Source organism: Centroberyx affinis, unplaced genomic scaffold (genome assembly GCF_046629955.1).
Source record: "Centroberyx affinis isolate AG114_WGS23_722 - 3 ecotype Tasmania unplaced genomic scaffold, CSIRO-AGI_Caff_v1 ptg001667l_1, whole genome shotgun sequence".
NCBI classification, from domain to species: Eukaryota; Metazoa; Chordata; class Actinopteri; order Beryciformes; family Berycidae; genus Centroberyx; species Centroberyx affinis.
The window spans coordinates 114,869-132,772 of NW_027280092.1; the positions used below are offsets into that span (position 1 = coordinate 114,869).

The following is a 17,904-nucleotide window of genomic DNA, read 5'->3' on the forward strand; positions in this document are numbered from 1 at the left end:
TTTGACGGCGGGAATTCAGTGGCGCGATTTCAGTCTCATCTACGGGGAAGAGAAAATTAGTATTATTTCACCAACCGAGAAATTCCTTAATGTTAGCATCTTTCCCTCAAAACGACTATTGCATCCAGAAACTGTGAAAAAAAAAATGTTTTACTACCCAAATGTCCTCCACCGCCATTCTGGATGTTTTTCCACGATTTGGTGAGTTCAAAGCAAAGTGGCTGGCTAGTTAACGTTAGCTTGTCCAGAGAGTTGTAACTTAGCTAAATTAGACAACTAGCCAGCTAACCTTACTGCAACACCAAGCAGTCTTTCCATGACAGATTAGCTCGTCAGCTAACGTTAGCTGGTGAAAAGAGCTTATTTTAGAGCATTTTAGAAATGTGTTTTCTTATCCAGGTTGGCAGCCACCAAAGGTATCAGGGTCACTCGCAGAGAGCTTCTCAGGGTCAATGTGAGGCGAACATGGTAAGAAAATCCACAGCCAAAATGATTAATGTTAGCTAAGCTGTGTAGCTAGCATGATCACATTAGAAAGCCTGGTAAATTTAATTGAAGTAGGCCAGATATAAGATGTATTTAATGTTTGTGGGCAACTTTAGGCTTATAATAAAAGTACACATTACACTTGTTTGTTTCACTGCACCACTTGTTACTACTGTTTGTTCATTTCATTTTGTAATCATAATTTCACCAAGGTTCATAGAGCCTGAGTTCACAGCGAGGATCCAAATATGTGCTGGGATGCAATTTTAGCAGTCTGCTCACAAGAAATCTGCAGTCTAGTTTAGTGTACAATTATTCTCAACAGCTAGAATTTGAATGCAAAGTAAAGTGGCTGGTATGAAAATGGCAGGGAAATGTTCTCTTTGAGCCACTGCCTAAAATACTTGCTTTCCATCCCTCTATGAATATGAACATTTTGTGTCATTTGGGATATAGCGTGACTTATTTAATGTTTCATACAAGGTAAAATGGCGTATTGTATTCTACCTTTTTGTTATACTTTTGTAGTCAGGACATCGTGGACTATGTGACAGCTCAGGTTCCTCCACCGCAGCCCAACCTGCCAAGGCCTCGATTCTCTCTCTACCTGTCCTCTCAGCTGCAGTATGGAGTGGTCATAGTCTACCACAGGCAATGTGGCTTTCTACTAGGTGAGAGAAAAGACAAAAGGGGACAGGAGAGAGTGGGAGGATGAGAAATAGAGAATAAAAGGAGAGTTAACTCGTCATTGTGTGTCTTCTGAGGTAGAGAAAGCACGTGAGACAGTGGACAGAGAGATGTTACCTGCTAGTTTATAGAAAAAGAGGTAGATGGGATGGCACTTGTCTCTTTACCTGTCCTCCAAGGTACATAGTCTACACACACTGTAGCTAGGTGTCTTGCTAGGTGAGATAAAAGAAAGAGGAAAAGATACAGAGGGGGGGATGAGAGAAAGAGATAGATAGACTGAGGAGAGGGAGTTTGCTTCTCTGTGCACTGACAAAACCCAAATCTGTTTAATTGCTGTGGTAGCAATTTAAATTTACGGCACGTACCTATAATCACATCTAGAAACAAGGGAGTGGTAGTGAATTAGCTGGCTTTAAATGCTGGCTTAATACAAGGGTGTGATTTCCCTGTTGTTTACACATGGAGGAGTTAGAGAAATACAATGCATCAGAGTAAGCAGCAAGGTTTGCAGCATAACAAAAACTATTTTCTAGTGTGAATTGGGCTTTCCACGTTAGGCTGAAATGAAAAGTGAAAAATGTTTTTTGTTTATCTGACATTAAAGCCTAACTGGCAAATCATCTCTGTCAGCTACAAGATGTAAAAAATAATCTCAGAAATGCTGTTTTGTGGTAAAAGCGAGTGCCATGAATAATAAGTAAGCCCTAGCTGCTGCAGTGCTTTTTGGGCCTGTTGCGTCAACCCGGGCTATCGTCACACATCCACATCATGTATTATGTTCAAATCACACTGCAGAATCTGATTTAGAAGCCAATGTACAGCTGATTCAAGCACTTATCACCAAACCCAGCTCAATACTCTTTTGTTCATCTGGTCATAAATCACACTTTCATTGATATTGCAGCCTGCAGGGTCACATTTACACTGTTGTCAGGGTCGGACAATCAAACACAATGCAGAATGACAAGCAGGGGGACAACAAACCCACCACCAACCACCACAGGATTCAGCAATGACATTTTATCCATCAATAGAATAGAATAGAATAGAATAGAATAGAACATCCCAAAGCTGTCACATACAGTAGAGAGAGTGTAATTTGTTCATGCATGTTGAAGACAATTACAGCATTGGTTATCCTCTCATTTATCCTAAAATTATATTACAGTTTCCATCATATGATCATTTAGAAGAATGTGACAATAAACAAATAATGAATATTCTTTATATGGCATTTATAGTTTGGATAATGCTATAAATTAGTTGTAGCTTTTGATGCAAAATCTCAGGAAATGATTGCAGCCTGCAGAATTTGCCAACAGGATAGATTTTTCATCAGTCAAAACTTTGGCTTGGATTTGGATTTCTTAAGCCCAACATTTGTGCACAAAAACCTTTAATAAATTATAAATGAGACCCTTGCTGTGGTGGCCATTTAACTAAGCGGATGCCGTGCGCCTCATTCCCCTTCAACCAGCCTCCTGTATAGAGGAGGATTGGTAGTACGGTCACATTCATTACATTCATTGTCATGTCGTATATTTTATACCTTGACCCATGGGTGACGTCTCTGCCTTTCTGCTTCTGTTCCAGAGGAAATAATGCACTTATTATGAAGTGTGTGTGTGTGTGTGTGTGTGTGTGTGTGTGTGTGTGTGTGTGTGTGTGTGTGAGTGAGAGACACCTTGGCCTTGTAATTCCTACCTGTCCTTTTCTGTTTTCCAGAGGAGGTTCAACAGACCATTGAACGCTTGCTGCGCTCTAAGAGATGCACACGCATTGACATGGCTGAGCCTGACAGGTCTTCCCACACACTCACACACACACACATACAGTATATACACACACACACTTTTACATAGTCTACCCCACTACATTGACCTGTATATTTACGATGTATAAATATATATATTTAAGATTTACTTACTATTAATCTAATTTCTATAATTTTTTATTATCTCATAAATCAAATCAACAGCACACATCAGAAAAGTATGCAGAGCAGAACATGCTAAAATGTAGGTGATTAGTCAGGATGCAGGAGGTGTGGAAGATGTACTTTTAGTTTTTCACTGAAATCAGTGTAATTGATCTTTGCTGCCTCATGTCCCTTGACCAGCTGAAAAATCTGGGTAGAATAAATAAATGAGAAACGCTTTCTACTCCCCCATAATCTATTATCAATGTTCCTTAAAGCAAGGCACTTAACCCCCACCTGCTCCAGTGAAGCTGCTCAGTAGCCAACAGTACATCACTGAATACAGAGTATGTGTGCATGTATGTATGTTGATGTCTGTCCCCCTACATTGGTATCCCTCCCTCACTCCCTACCTGGCAGGCTGACCTTGGATATGCCTGACAGCCTGTTTATGATGGAGGAGGCTGAGAGAGCTCAGGACCCCTTCTTTGGTCTCATGGAACCGCACCAGCTGCCCAGCCCCTATAAAATACACCAGGTATAATTACACACAAATACAACTTTATATGCTTTGCTATAAAATACTGCAGGCAAACCACACACCAAATACAACCTTATACCTGTCACTAGGAGACATCATAGGTAAACTCCTATCTCTTCCGGTATAAAATACAGCTGATACAGTACACCCAAGCCCCCCTCTCTTAAGAAGGAAGCATTGTTTCATTCATTCATTCTTTCAACAAATGTATATGTTGTTGAAAATTAGCACACGTCAACCCAAACTCAGCACACTGATGTGTTGAAAATGACACATTTTTTTAAGAGTTTAGCCTCTTTGAGGTAACTCATGTAAACTATACATATACCAAATACACTCTGACCCAGGTTTCATACTAAATATACCTATGACCTGTCTAAATGCCTCTATGAAACTCCAATTTCCAGATAAAATAGCAGTATATTGATGAAGAACCAGACATTCCCACTTATGTAAGCCTGTTCCTGGACTCCATTATTCTTTCACCCCGTCTAAATAGGAGTAAATGAATAAAAAAACAAAAATGATATTTGAGTAAGGAATCAACACATCTAGCACAAACCCTCAGGTACTAGTGACTCTGTGTTTCTAGCCACTAATCACTACAGAAGGAAGTATAGATCTAACATAAGTACATACCAGACCTATTTAAATGTACTATATAACATGGCTTCATCTGATAAAATCATATCTATATATTATGATTTCTGTGATAATTGTTATTTTTCCAGGGTTTTTTCTGCAGGATATCAGTTTTACTGACACATAACCCACACCCATCTCTAATGGGAGATTACATTACACCCTGCCTTTTTCCTGCTTTTTGTGTTCACAGTCACATTCCTGATAAACCATCAACTACCACAAGTGATTCAGTGCTTCAGAGCCTTGCACAAGTATAGGTCACTCCCAGTTAAACATAGCATATGTACAGTATCCCCCCATACAATCCCATGGTCTTCTCAGATACAAATCACATAACAACTCCTATTTACCCTGGGTGCAGTAAATCTGGCAGACAAGGACTGAACTTTGCCTTCTTTGTAATCTTTTCAAGTGGCAACACTGTACATGATTTAAATAGTGAACAGAGTAAATGAATAAAGTGCAAACTCATTTGTTTCAAAATTTCATATTCCCAAAGCCCTTGGCCTCCCATATGTCTATAATGAGCATTAGTACAACAATATGAAAATATACTAATGTGCACAATCATGAGATTTAAGAGGGTCCCTGAACTGGGCTACATAGGGTATTTCAGAATGCAAATGAGGGAATGTTATATATTTAGATTTAGTTTTGTACTTCAGCATTTGTACTTCTTCAGTTTTATATCAGGCTATAATAGGGTAGTGTCAAAGAGTTTCCCAAATATTACAATTCAATACTGAGACCCACATGTCACATTGCCAGGAATCAAATAAGAGCAATTTGATCTTCTGCCTTTTCTACACATAGAATCAAAAGAAGTAAATTAGATTTCTCTAACAAATAAAACAGATTTGTTCTGAATCATTTTTTCCTAACAACCTCAAACTCATGATTAGTTTGCTTCTGGCTGTGAAAAGGCAGTATTGGTGCTGATTAATTCATTCTCCTGAATCAACCAAGAGGTTTAAATAAACTTGTTTTCTGTATCACACAGTAGGACGCTCCTGCAAACTGTCAGTTGTGCTTGTACCATACAGCCTATATTTACTAATGTTTATTCCTAGCCAGTGTTGGTGATGGAAGAAGCGGCTTCACAGCACTCCCTGGTGCCCAGTCCCCACACCACGCCCGACAGGGAGGGTGAGGCTGATACTTTAACATCTGGAAGACTGTCTGATGCAACACTTTACAGCTTTGTTTATAACTTTGTGAGGATTTCAGAGGGATTGTTTGGGGCCCAAGTTGCTTTGAACATGAAGGATAAATATTATGCTGATTATCATTAGCAGTAGTAGTTGTAGTTATAGTTTGCCTGGTCCTGGTCATGTAATCTGATCAGTCAAACTACTGCAAGGTGATCTGTCTAATGGGTCAATTCACTTTCTATTCCTTGAATTCCCAAAGTGGATTTTCTTCAAAATTCAAATTTAGCATGAGAAGATTGTTATTTCCACTCTGTTACAAAAAAAAAAAAAAATGCTCTATCATAAGCAAATTAATCACAATTTATATGTACATATTGAAATGAAAGTGCATCATTTTAGGCCCACCCCAGGTTTCACAGCACAAGTCATCATGCAACTGATCCCATTGTAACTCAGTATCTGATTCTTATGTGTTTGGACATTTTCCATGTTTTTGTCATTGTCCCAGCTTGTTTTTTTCTTCCAAGCTATCAGAACACATCATTCAAGTGCCGTGAAACACTGGTGAAACTCATGCCCGTGTCTAGCCAGTCTCACATCATTCTAGTGCTACAAATCTGCGTGGCTCCTAAGTCCTGCTGCTGTGTGAAACTAGGTTTCAGGTCCCCTCCGGCTGCCATCACCCTGAAAGAAAAGGAGCAGCTTGTCATCACCACTGCTGAGGTAAACTCTGTTAGAGTCCAGGGAGGGGAAATCTTTTTTAATCATTTTTGGGCACAGTAGGGCATCCTGGTGGATCAGTGAGCTCGGGTGCATACCAGTGTGTCCGTAACATTGTGAATTCAGGTCGAGCTCATGGTTTTTGTTGGAAGTCACCCCCTCTCCTGTCAGTCTTTCCTGTCACTCTCCGCTGCATGCTATCTGGTGAAGAATAATAAGCATTAAAACAAGTACAGATTCTGTACAAAACCGTGCATTTGTGTCAATGATGTATTGTTCTTTCTGAATACAAGCAGGGGTTTGTGGGAGTTGCATGGAAATTTGCAGCTACGGCGTGAAGATTCATAGTTAAAGTTTGATTTTCACAATAATATAACTTTTAATTTTAAAAATTAATTAGATACTGCTCAATAAAGAACAACACAATGAAGTTTGATGGCGCAAGGAGAATAGGGGAGTGAAGTGTGTAATACCTGACAGATTGACCTGAATTTACCTCTTAATGACCACAGTGCCTTGGTGCTGTAGTAAAAAGGAAGGGAGAGGGATTTTCTCTTACTCATGAAATCCATGTGTTTACCAGGTCTAAGTCTAGCTGCTCTTCTACACACTGTTACCCTCCCCTCCCTGCCACTCAGACGCTGATAATGCTCCTCCAGAAGCATCATCAGCTGATGAAATCCATTTCGGCTTGATAAGATCTGACTTAACTACATCAGCCTGCACTCACAGCGTATTGTTTATAGAGACACGAGCATCAAGTAACTCTATTTCTTCTGTCCTCTGTCTCCTCTCGTCTGTCCCTTTGTTATGAGGGGAGATATTTTTTATAAGCCCCTTTGTGTGTATTTTCGCCTCGCCTGCACAAATTTGTTATTTTTTTCTCCTCTCGTCTTTGTTGTCATTGTATTTTATTGCAGTTTTTTTATCCCTTCACTTCTATGTTTTATCACCGTGCAAAGTAAATAGACTAAACTCCCTCGCCTCTCTGTTTCCCTGTATCATATCCCCCCTCTCGTTTTGCTATTATTTTGCCCCCCTCACTCTCTCTTTCTCTCTCTCTGATTGTCATTCTCTTCTATTCTGTATCAGTGTTTTGAAGGAGCCGAACTTCCTGAAGCCACGGCCAGAGAGATTGACTTGCTGATGGACCAACAGGACCAGTTCCATGGAGGTGTGTGTGTGCGTTTCTGTCTTGTAAACATGTAACTTCAGTCATTTCTGTATGTTAAGCTTTGAATGTGTATTTTTAGCGTGTTTGTGTTTAGTCTAATCTCATGCAGTGGGTCTTGTCTGCACTAAATGTGAAGTCCTGTTTTGACTAGTTTGTCAGTCTTGTATTGTGTAACTGTCTTGTAACGTGTCAGCACCGATCAACCGGGCCAAATTCCTTGTGCCACTGTTATAATTGGCTAATAAAAGCAATTCTGACTCTCTGCGTGCCTTTTCAGCCAGGGGTCACCTGAAACGTTTATTTTCTGGGGACCCCATTTCATATCAAGGGAGCCTGGACTGCCTCCTCTCCTTAGCAAAAAGACAGCATCAGGAAAATGTCAATAGTGTGTGTTGAGTGGGGCAGAGGTCATTTCACTTTAAATTCCCTCTCTTCATTAAAACCGCAGTAAATCAATAATTGAAAAAAGGATTTCTTAATAGATTTGCTTTGCCAATAAAAATCAGCTTCAAATCTTCTCACTGTTAGCAAGCTTTTTTACACTCCAGATCATTCTGGTGGAAAATGATATGTTTGTCTGAACTTCTGTGTGTGTGTCCATGCGTTGTGTGTACGTTTTTACACTTTGCGTGTGTGTCCATGCATTATGTGTGTGTATGTGTGTGTGTGTAACAGATGTGGAGGAGCGGGAGAGAGAGAGGCAGGCAGAGGAGAGAGAGAGGACCAGGGAGTTAGAGGGAGCCATGATGTCTATTGACCAGTGAGTGTTGTGTTTGTGCCTGTAAGCATTTGTTCTTTACATTTTACAGCGTGTGGACAGCGAAGACAGGAAAATATGCAAACATCAACATGGATAACATCATGAGAGGTGGCCTATGTCTAATAATTTGTCACATTGACCAGATAATAATATGTTGCCATCACTCATTGCTCCCCTGTGTCCCCAGAAATGTAGTTGACGCCCTTGCAGCCAAACACAGGAACCTTGCACCCAGCTGTGACAGCAAACTTTGTGTCGTGCAGCAGATAAATAGGTTTGGTGAAGGTAACAATAATTTGTGTATAATTGTGTGTTACCAGGCTGAAAGAGGCGGCGCTGGGACCAGACAGGGACAGTGTGTGGCTGCTGGACGAGGAGACGGGTCAGCCTGTGGAGGTTCCCCTGGCAACTGTTGCCATGGAGACGACCCCCCCGCCAGTTGCCATGCCCACTCCACCCTGTGGGTCGTCCGGAAAAGAGAGAGAGTCAGAGAGAGCAACAGAGAGTCCCTATGGAGAGGTATGATATGCGGGCGTACATGCGTTTCCCTTAGAAACATATTATTTTTTTGAGAATTTGAAAATATAATCCAGTTCTTTTAGGTGGCCCAGCTGGTCTGTTCAATAGTACATACAACAAAAGTCAGTAAGCAGTAAGCACGCACATATTTCTACACATGCTTTGGCCTGTCATTACTGGAGGCATGCATGGTATTCTGCTGTGCTCACCATTAAATTGTTAAAAAGTCATTTCCCACATTTCCTTGTGTGTGAAACACGAAGGTAACAGAGAAAACATTATTTCTGATCACATTGGAGAACAAACAGATTATTTTTCAACAAGTGCAATGCTTCCCACAGTTCGGCAGCTGGTGGGGGTATTGTTATTGACATTTCATTTAGCGAGCCCAGTCAACAATCAGCTATTTAATAATGGGTTAGCTCCTCAGCATATGGTCTAAGCTGTTTCAGTCTTTGCCTCTCTATCCAGTTCAGTGTATTAAATCTTTTTAATAAAAAAAAAATCATTTTTGAAAATTACATCGACGGGAAACACCAAGTATGAACGCCAGCCTTGTGCATCACAGAGCTCAATATGAATCTAAAGTAAAAATGTACTTGGGCGAGGCTGCTGCTGATTTACCTGCTGCCCAAATTCTAACATTGTTTGGGAAACACTATAATGACGGTCACAAAGTGTTTCCTGCTGTGAGAACTGTCTGTAACTTTAGTTTACATTCCACAAAGTGACTCGTGAACTTCTCGTTGCATACTGGAAACACTCTGGTTTGTGTGTGTGTGTCAATTCATAGACTCATAAGTTCCAGCAGGTGTATTCCCGTGAGCATGAGAGTGATGTCCTTGTCTAGACTCAGTAGTGTTAAAATGTAACATTGAAGTCCTGTCTCCCTCACCCTGCCACTAGGTGGCTGTTCGTCCTAACAAGAGGCACGGTGGAGGCCGCAGGCGTCAGCTGGTCTTTGCAGACCCAGAGGTCCAGATATCTGACAAGGCCATGAAAGAGCAGACTGGAAACCCGCTGGCCGAGACACTGAGCCTGGTACAGAAACACACACACACACACACACACACACACACACGCGGTCTCACTCATCCACGCATTTTAAATGTTTAATTTAAATGCACTAAATTAAAATAGAATTTGTATGAGATTAAACCATTCCAGAGGTTTAACATGAAGTAAGGGCATATGAAGGTACAGAAAGTGTTGTCCCTGCTGCTACCTATTACTGCAGAGAGTGGATTGGTTTTTCTAGTTATTTAGCCCTTTATTGGGGGATAGATCTGCAATTACACACACACATACAGACACACACACACATACACATGCACATACACACTCGTCCTCTTTCTCTCACACACACACACAGAGTCACACGGGAACTTACACACATAGATAGAAAAGCATTATGACTTGGACACACATATGCACGCACACACACACACACATGCACACCATACCCACAGAGGTATATACGTGTATATATGCACGCACACACACACTCAGTCATTCAACTCAAGAGGATTAAAGAGGGTTCACAGAGACTGACCGATTGATTTTTCACTCATTGCCATTCTGTAATCAAAGCTTTACCATCAAAGTCTCCATTCAGCAGGGCGTCGGTTAATTAAACCCTAACTCTCCTTCCCCACTCTAAGCCCACTGGAATAGTGCTCACTTATTTATTTCATTTCCTTCTGTCCTTCCTTCCTTCCTTCTCTCTTTCTTATTCTTCTTATTCTTATTCTCATCCTTACTATTTCTTTCATTTCCTCTGAAGCACATCACTGTTGGCTTTAATCCCCCCTCTCTCTCTCTCTCTCTCTCTCTCCCTCCCTCCCTCTCTCTCTCTCCTTCTCTCTCTTTGCACTGTATACTCTAAAATAAATCAGAAATCTTGTTTGAAAATGTCCCATCAGACTAATTCTTTGTTCTTCCTCTCAGTCGGACATGCTGCTGGACTTGCCCTCCATGACCAAGCACACCACTCCTGCTCAGCTCTTCAGCGCCCCCTCTGGCTGTCAGTACCCGCTCCTACACTTCACCCCAAGCTTTTTAAATGCCTTGAGTAAAGGCTTTGAGCATGTATTGAACATAATTACAGGGTTCCTACGGTCAGAGAAAACCTGTGTAATGAGTAATGAAATTCCATGAAAAAACAAACTTTCTGTGAAAAGCAATTCCAAGTTATAGCTAACTAAACCAACACCTAGGAATATCAGTTTACATTTTAGGGATTTAGCTGCTTATATTTTAGCTTTATCATTAGCAAAACTTACAGGGCCTCTGTATGTAACTGAGATGAAACGCCATTAGAGCTAACATTTATAAACTCTGTATCCAGTACTACACTTTACAACAGTCTGTCAGTTTCACTTGACTTTCCACATCGGCTCTGCTAAGGAACAGAGAAATATTGACCAAAACCCGTCGGTTTGACAGCCGTTGTGCCCTTTGACTCCTCGGCAGCGCTCCTCCACCCTGACCTCCAGTCGCTATGGAAACAGTGTGCCCAGCTCACCGTCCTGCCTCGACATGGGGAAAAGGATAGAGGGGAGGAAGAAGATGATGAAGAGGAGGAAGAGAGGGGGGAGTCGGAGCAGGACAGAGAAATACTGAGGGCAGAGAGGAAGAGGAGGCACTCCAGCATGAAAGAGGTGTGTGTGTGTGTGTGTGTGTGTGTGTGTGTGTGTGTGTGTAAGAGAGAGAGGGAGTGTGCTTGTCTTGCGATTTATTCTTTAGCCTTGTCTTAATTGGGTCACTGAATTGTATACTTGATGGTTTATGGAAATATGGTAACAATTGCTACTTCAATTTAGCGATTTGACACCTCTTATTTTTTTTTTTCACAGCTTTTCACCTAGAACTGTATAGTGAGGTGAGGTCAAACAGTAGCACCTCAGGGGTAAATTACCACACAGAAGGGCATGATTTCCATCAGAGGAGTTGTTTTGGTAGACTTGAAGAAGGCCTGGTGGCAGATTTACGGCAGCGAAATGTCAGAATCATGAAATATTCCACTCAAGCTCCACTTTAATGCAATGCTAAAATCTGAGAGGGCATTTGTGAATACATGACTGTATAATCAAGGCTCTGCATTAACGAGCTAGCCCGTAATAGCAGTCTGCCAACCTATCTGTGTGAGTCATGTTAGATACTCTCTACTCCTGTTACTAAGATTAAGACTCGGTGGGGAGACAAATTGGTTTATAAATCTCATTTCAATAACATGGAACTGTTCCTTCCCTCAATGTATGTCTCTCTCTCTCTCTCTCTCTCTCTCTCTCTCTCTCTCCCTCTCTCTCTCTCTCTCTCTCTCTCTCTCAGATCCCCAGGGATTTGGTTGAGTCAGGACTGCATCCCACAGAGGCCTCATGTAGGATTTTTCCCTCTCCTTTTCAGTGTTTTAGTGATACTCTTAGCAGTAGTGTTGTATTATTAGTAGTATTTCAGTACAGCTTTTTGGTAGCTGTGTTTTTAGCCGGAGAATTTTAGCATTACCGCTCAGGTTTTGCGTTCACTGGCCATTTGAAATACGACAAAGCCATTATTGACTTGATAAATCCTACTAGTACTTTATCATGTGTGTGTGTGTGTGTGTGTGTGTGTGTGCGTTTTTGTGTGTTTGTAAACAGCTGTCTCAGATGTTACCCTGGATATGTCCAAAGAGGACAAATCCCATAGCGACCTGATCACTCCCGTTAGCAGATGGTGAGTCTCGAACAGATAGACAGACAGATAGATGGATAAAGAGATAGATCGTTGTTTGTGTGTGTGTGTATATATATCCCTGTGTGTGTGTGTAGGTCTCCCCAGGAGGAGGCCCAGGTGCCAATGGAGCCCATAGTGGAGGAAAACATTGAGATGCCTGAGGTTCAGACTGAAGCAGAGAGTGGGGACATCACAGCTCTCAGCCTGATGAGGTATGACACACAAAAATATACACACAGGAACATCAGCAAGCTAACAAACACACACACACATTGGGGTTAGCATAATATCACAGTTTTACCCTACAATACCACACAACGTCAAGGACCTTGTGTATCAACAAAGCATTTGTACAAAAACAATGCTTACACACCTTTCCATGTAAACTTTGTGATGTATTAAAAGCACACTTGACGTGAGAAAACTGCTGGTTACGGACACACTGCATACACACACTTTAAAAGGGATTTGGGAGTGGCGTATTGTGATACTGAATAGTAAAAGCTAGGCTGATGTAAAATATGTACATACAGGCATGACACAACTGTCTTGTTGCTCCACCATTTAGGCTACACAGTTTAGAGCGGACATTATTCCCACAATGCTGTGTAAGGTTGGGAATACACTTGTTGCTTCAAGCATCACAGGTTGACCTACATGCTACGATGTTTGATGTCTGCTTTGAAACTCAAAATAGAGATCAGGGATGAAACTGAACAAGAGACACATTCCCCTGTGTCTTCATCAGCATTAGCATTTCTTCTACAAGGATTAGACAGATACATCGAGCCAATCATGGCCTTTCACTAAATATTGAATATTAGCCATCAGTGTTGTCCACCTCTGATATGATGCAGTTTATTTAATTAAATATTTAGTGTATAATTCATCAATACTACACTGGCTGTCTATGGGAAGCCCCTAACTTGCATTGATTCTAATGTGACATTTTGATCGGACCCCACACAAATATGCATGAATATGTTTTGGTAATAGTAATAGTAGTAGAAATGGTAGTAGTAGTAGTAGTAATATCATCCTGGGCATCAGTGCAGAGTTTTAGTGTTTAAATGCTGTTTCAAAGGCTTTTCTGCCCCACCACAACAATAAAAGTTTGGGGGAAAACGGAAAATACTGTATAACATTTTGGAATTTCATGGCATAAAATCTAAAGCTATTGAATATCCAAATATATCAGTATCAGCCTTCAAAAGCTCATATTGGTTGAACTGTACCATCCACTGCTCTCTCCCTGTCTTCTTCTCCAGTTTGATCTCCTCCAACCTCCAGAGGGCTGCAAAAGTCACCTTTGACTCTCTGCTGCCCCCGGAGGCCGACCGCACCACTGCAGCTCACACACTCTACAAACTGCTGGGTGAGGGAATCAGAATCAACTGTTATCTGCAGTAAAAAAAAACAAAAAAAACTTTGAGACTGAAACTGAGTGCTGCTAAAAGAAATATGTAAATGAGCAAAACTTTATTATATACCCCAAAATGTCTTCCTTAACACAGCTATGCCAGTACTTTTAATTTTTATTTATTTTAAAATAGTTTTAATTTTCAAAATAAAGAACAAAGAAATGGCAGATTTCCAGAGTTAAGCACTACAACCAAAATTACAAGACAATCACTGGCACAGTGCCTTGAAAGAAGTATTCTCCTCATTTGATTTTCTGCATTTTCACCCATTTCCCACATTGAATTTGGTCAGATTAGTTTGCGGTTTATAGTAGTTTACAGTCTGGAGAGTCTGAAATTGGGTTTCAAAGAAAAATAATAAATTATCCTCTTTCCATTCATGAAATCACAGAGGGTACACTCCTTAGTAGGGGTTTTAGTCAAATTTCTTCATTGACTTGCATGGTGAAACTTGGTACAACTGTGTTAATCTCTGATTGCCCCCCCCCCCCCCACAGAGCTGGTGTCTGCCAGACAGCTGACTGTACAACAGACTAAACCCTACAGTACCATCACTATAAACCCTGGACCACTCAGCATGACCGCCTGAGGACACACACACACACACACACACACACACACACCTACAATGAGTCAAACACTAAGGTCATTACAGTTCATTACACTCTTTGTTGGACACTGATAGCTTTTTACTCCAAAATGTTCATCTATAATCTACGAAGATAATGAATTTGATCCTGTGACATTTTATCAACACATCAGATAATCAAATCTCCCATTTTTTATAACACATTTAATTCTAAAAAGATGACAACATGGGTTAAATGTTTTTTTATGAATTGTTTAATTACTCAGAAGGGTGAATTATTGAACTATCCTTCTTTGCTTTTATTCAGTGTTGTAAAGAATATTTTAAAGATTTTTAACCTGGTTCTAATTTATTCATATTCATGTATTTTTAAATATTTATTCCAAAATGGTTTATGAATTCCAAATTGGTTTACTGTTGCATTATTTCACATACTGTTACTGATGTGTTTTATGGAGGGAGCAGGGTTTTATACATTTTGTATCTTTTGTATGGGTTCGTATGTTGAAATATTTGGACAAAAGGATTTTTAATAAAATGTGATTTGCTCAATAGTATAGCACATGATCTTGATTTATTTTTCTAAACTAGAATCATAGTAGGGGTGAGGAATCTTTTGATTGTATTTTGATAGTTATTGTTATTTGTAGGACTTTGTAAAAGTTAATGCAGCTTAGTGTTCTTTGATATTCACTGACTGAATAGCTATAAATCAATTTCTAACACTATTTTAGATATTTTAGCCCATATCCTGAAACAAGACACTCACTCCATCTACTGTAGTCAAAATCATAAGTTCATCATCTTTACCTTTATTGGTCTTCATGTCAAATCATGAAACAATGACACTTTTTCAACATGAAGCTGGAAGTTTGTTTGTTTGTCTCTTTGTATGCTATGTGAAGTTACACTGTAAATTATTCAACACCAAAAATTACTCAGTTTGGGTCCAGAGATGGCACTACTTTAGATATATATTATGTACAGTATATTTGTGTGTATTAGGGTTAAAGTTAAAGTTCAGTAGATGGTAGCAGAGAAAAACATTGGCTCCTATGAAGGCTGCTGCATGAAAAGCATCAGGAAAAAATCCACATCTCATGAATCTAAGAGAGACTTGAGACTAGTGTGCAAAAAAGTTAGAGAAAATACTGAAACATGACCTGAAAGTAGATCAGGTTTAGAAAGACAGACCTCAGTCCACCCCCCTCCCACACTCCCTCTCTCACACACACACTCACACAAACACACATACAGACAGAAACACACACAGGACATCATTGTGCCTTGCTGGCAGAAAACCCCTGTCTGACCTCATGCCTCAATACCTCCATACAATTAAAGTGTTTGCTTGTTGAATGCATTGGGGATAGCTGCCTGTGTGTGTGTGTGTGTGTGTGTGTGTGTGCACAAGAGTAAGACCTGTAGCACCTATCTGTGATGAACAGGGCCGGAGTTGAAGGTTGACGCTGTAGTCAGTCACAGATATCTGTTAATATGGCAGCCACAGATCTTTATAATGTCAGAAATGAGAAGCAGTTTGGTGCCTCAGACATTATTTGGCTTTTTGAGACTCTTGTACTCAACTGTACAACTTTTTAAATACTGTCCACACAGGAAAACAATTCTCACGTTCAAGACAAAGTATATTGGGGCCATCATGACACATAAAAACCTTAACCGGTCTGTGCCAAAATTGTCGAGTGCTGCTAATGTATTCTCACAAGACATCTGCTGTGGGCGCACACTCACTATCACTACACCGCTGGCACTGCATTATGTGTGGTAGGACGGAATGTGAGAGTGACCTCAGTGTGTTTACAGGAACACAACACACTGCTGGGAATGCCTTGGTGCTAAGCAGGGTCACAGGCTGGGTAAGGAGGCTTTGGCACTGAAAATGACATAGAATTAGGTGAAATGGCTTTGATACAAATGTATGTCCTTGTAAACCAAATAATAAACCAAACGTGTCCTGTCTGTTGTGTTCTATGAGGAGACCTGATACCTGCCAAGTATGTGATATCTGAATCTGACTCTGTTTAGGTGTTTACTTGCAGAAAAACCAACACATTCTCCCATAACCTGCGGTTCAGATAAACAACCAACATCCAGCTCTTTATATTCCGAAACGGAAACATCATCTGTATCCGTCTCCGTGGCGGTGACGCAAGCCTGGTATCCATGTGAGAGGATTTATTGTGTCCGCTCAGGGAATGTGACATGCTGTGTCCAGAATGCTTGTTTAATGGGGAAACACAAACACAAACACACACACATGCACCGGCGGCACGGCACGGCACGACGCGTGTCCCGCAGCCGTGAACACCGGGCGATCACAGGCTGAGGGAGCACATTTCTCAAAAGATGAAAATGTGGCACTGCGCCACCAACGGCCCATACATCAACCCCAACCTCACCTAAACTGTCAGACAAATGGGAGAGGGAGACACATCATGATGAACAGCCAGTGTGTGTGTGTGTGTGTGTGTGTGTGTGTGTGTGTGTGATATCTGAGGTCAACTGGATCACTTCATTACACACAGTCATAAATCTGAATATGAGGTAACTTAGCCTCTTGACATTTTGTTATGTGTTTACTCTTCTGCCCATCAATTCTGAACAACTGCAGGAGTTCTTTCTGTTTACAAGGCCGGGGTCAAATTAATTTCAGTCGGTTCGACATATAAGAAGAAACTGCCATGTCATTTTCCATTAATAAAGCGTTCATTCTCAATTATTTCTGAACAGGCTGGATGTGACGTTCTCATTGTGCCACAATGGCATCCACTTGCTGGGCTGACTGGAGGTTACTTCAGCCCAGCCTGGGGTCAAACACACATATAGTGTGTATGAGGACATGTATGACCATGTTCTTCACCTAACCACACACTGACCAGGTGATGCTGTACTTCATCCTGGCCTGGATAGAGCGGTAGTGTTATAACTCACTAGTCGGGACACCTGTCAGATAAAACACACACACACACACACACACACACACACACACACATTCTCTTGCAGTCTTTCTCACACGCACACACACACACACACACAGACGGACACCTGGCAATACAAACAACACCATCCATCCATCACCCGTTTGACGGTCTAATAAAGCTAACATCTGAGTGACACATAACACACATTCACACTGGTTGCTTATATCTGCCAGGAGGGCAGAGCACAGGTCTGTATGCAGTCAGACACACACACACACACACACACACACTTTCCAGAGGCCTGCATCATCAGAGACGAGAAGAGAGAGTCTGAATCATCAGAAGAGGAGCAACAAGCCAGTATCGACTTGAAAAGCGAAACAGTGGAAACAACTGGTGCAGAAACACAGCATCAGCTCCAGAGATAAAACAAAGATCATACAAAGAGAAACAAAGATCATACGGAGAAGAAAGACAGCAAAGGAAAGCAAGGAAGTAAGGAATAGATCACACTTCTTTTTTTTTGAGATAGTGATCATCGGTCAAGCTGGCGGGAGACGAGACAAACCACTTCTTGGAGGAGGGACAGACCCGCGTGGAGAGCCCAGCGGAGCGGGACTCCCCCGGGCCGGAC

General features: G+C 41.1%; 1 protein-coding gene across 1 annotated transcript; it reads left to right on the forward strand.

The window, feature by feature from the left end:
* The first annotated feature begins 145 nt into the window (after positions 1-145).
* rec8b (REC8 meiotic recombination protein b) lies at positions 146-14,328 on the forward strand. The gene is made up of 18 exons (XM_071528382.1): positions 146-201; positions 400-468; positions 1,015-1,157; positions 2,902-2,977; positions 3,515-3,632; positions 5,351-5,426; positions 6,087-6,154; positions 7,244-7,325; positions 8,001-8,085; positions 8,406-8,604; positions 9,511-9,645; positions 10,552-10,627; positions 11,077-11,276; positions 11,956-11,983; positions 12,243-12,318; positions 12,414-12,530; positions 13,587-13,693; positions 14,237-14,328. The coding sequence occupies exons 1-18, from the start codon at positions 146-148 to the stop codon at positions 14,326-14,328; spliced, it is 1,803 nt and encodes a 600-aa protein (XP_071384483.1).
* Positions 14,329-17,904: the final 3,576 nt, after the last annotated feature.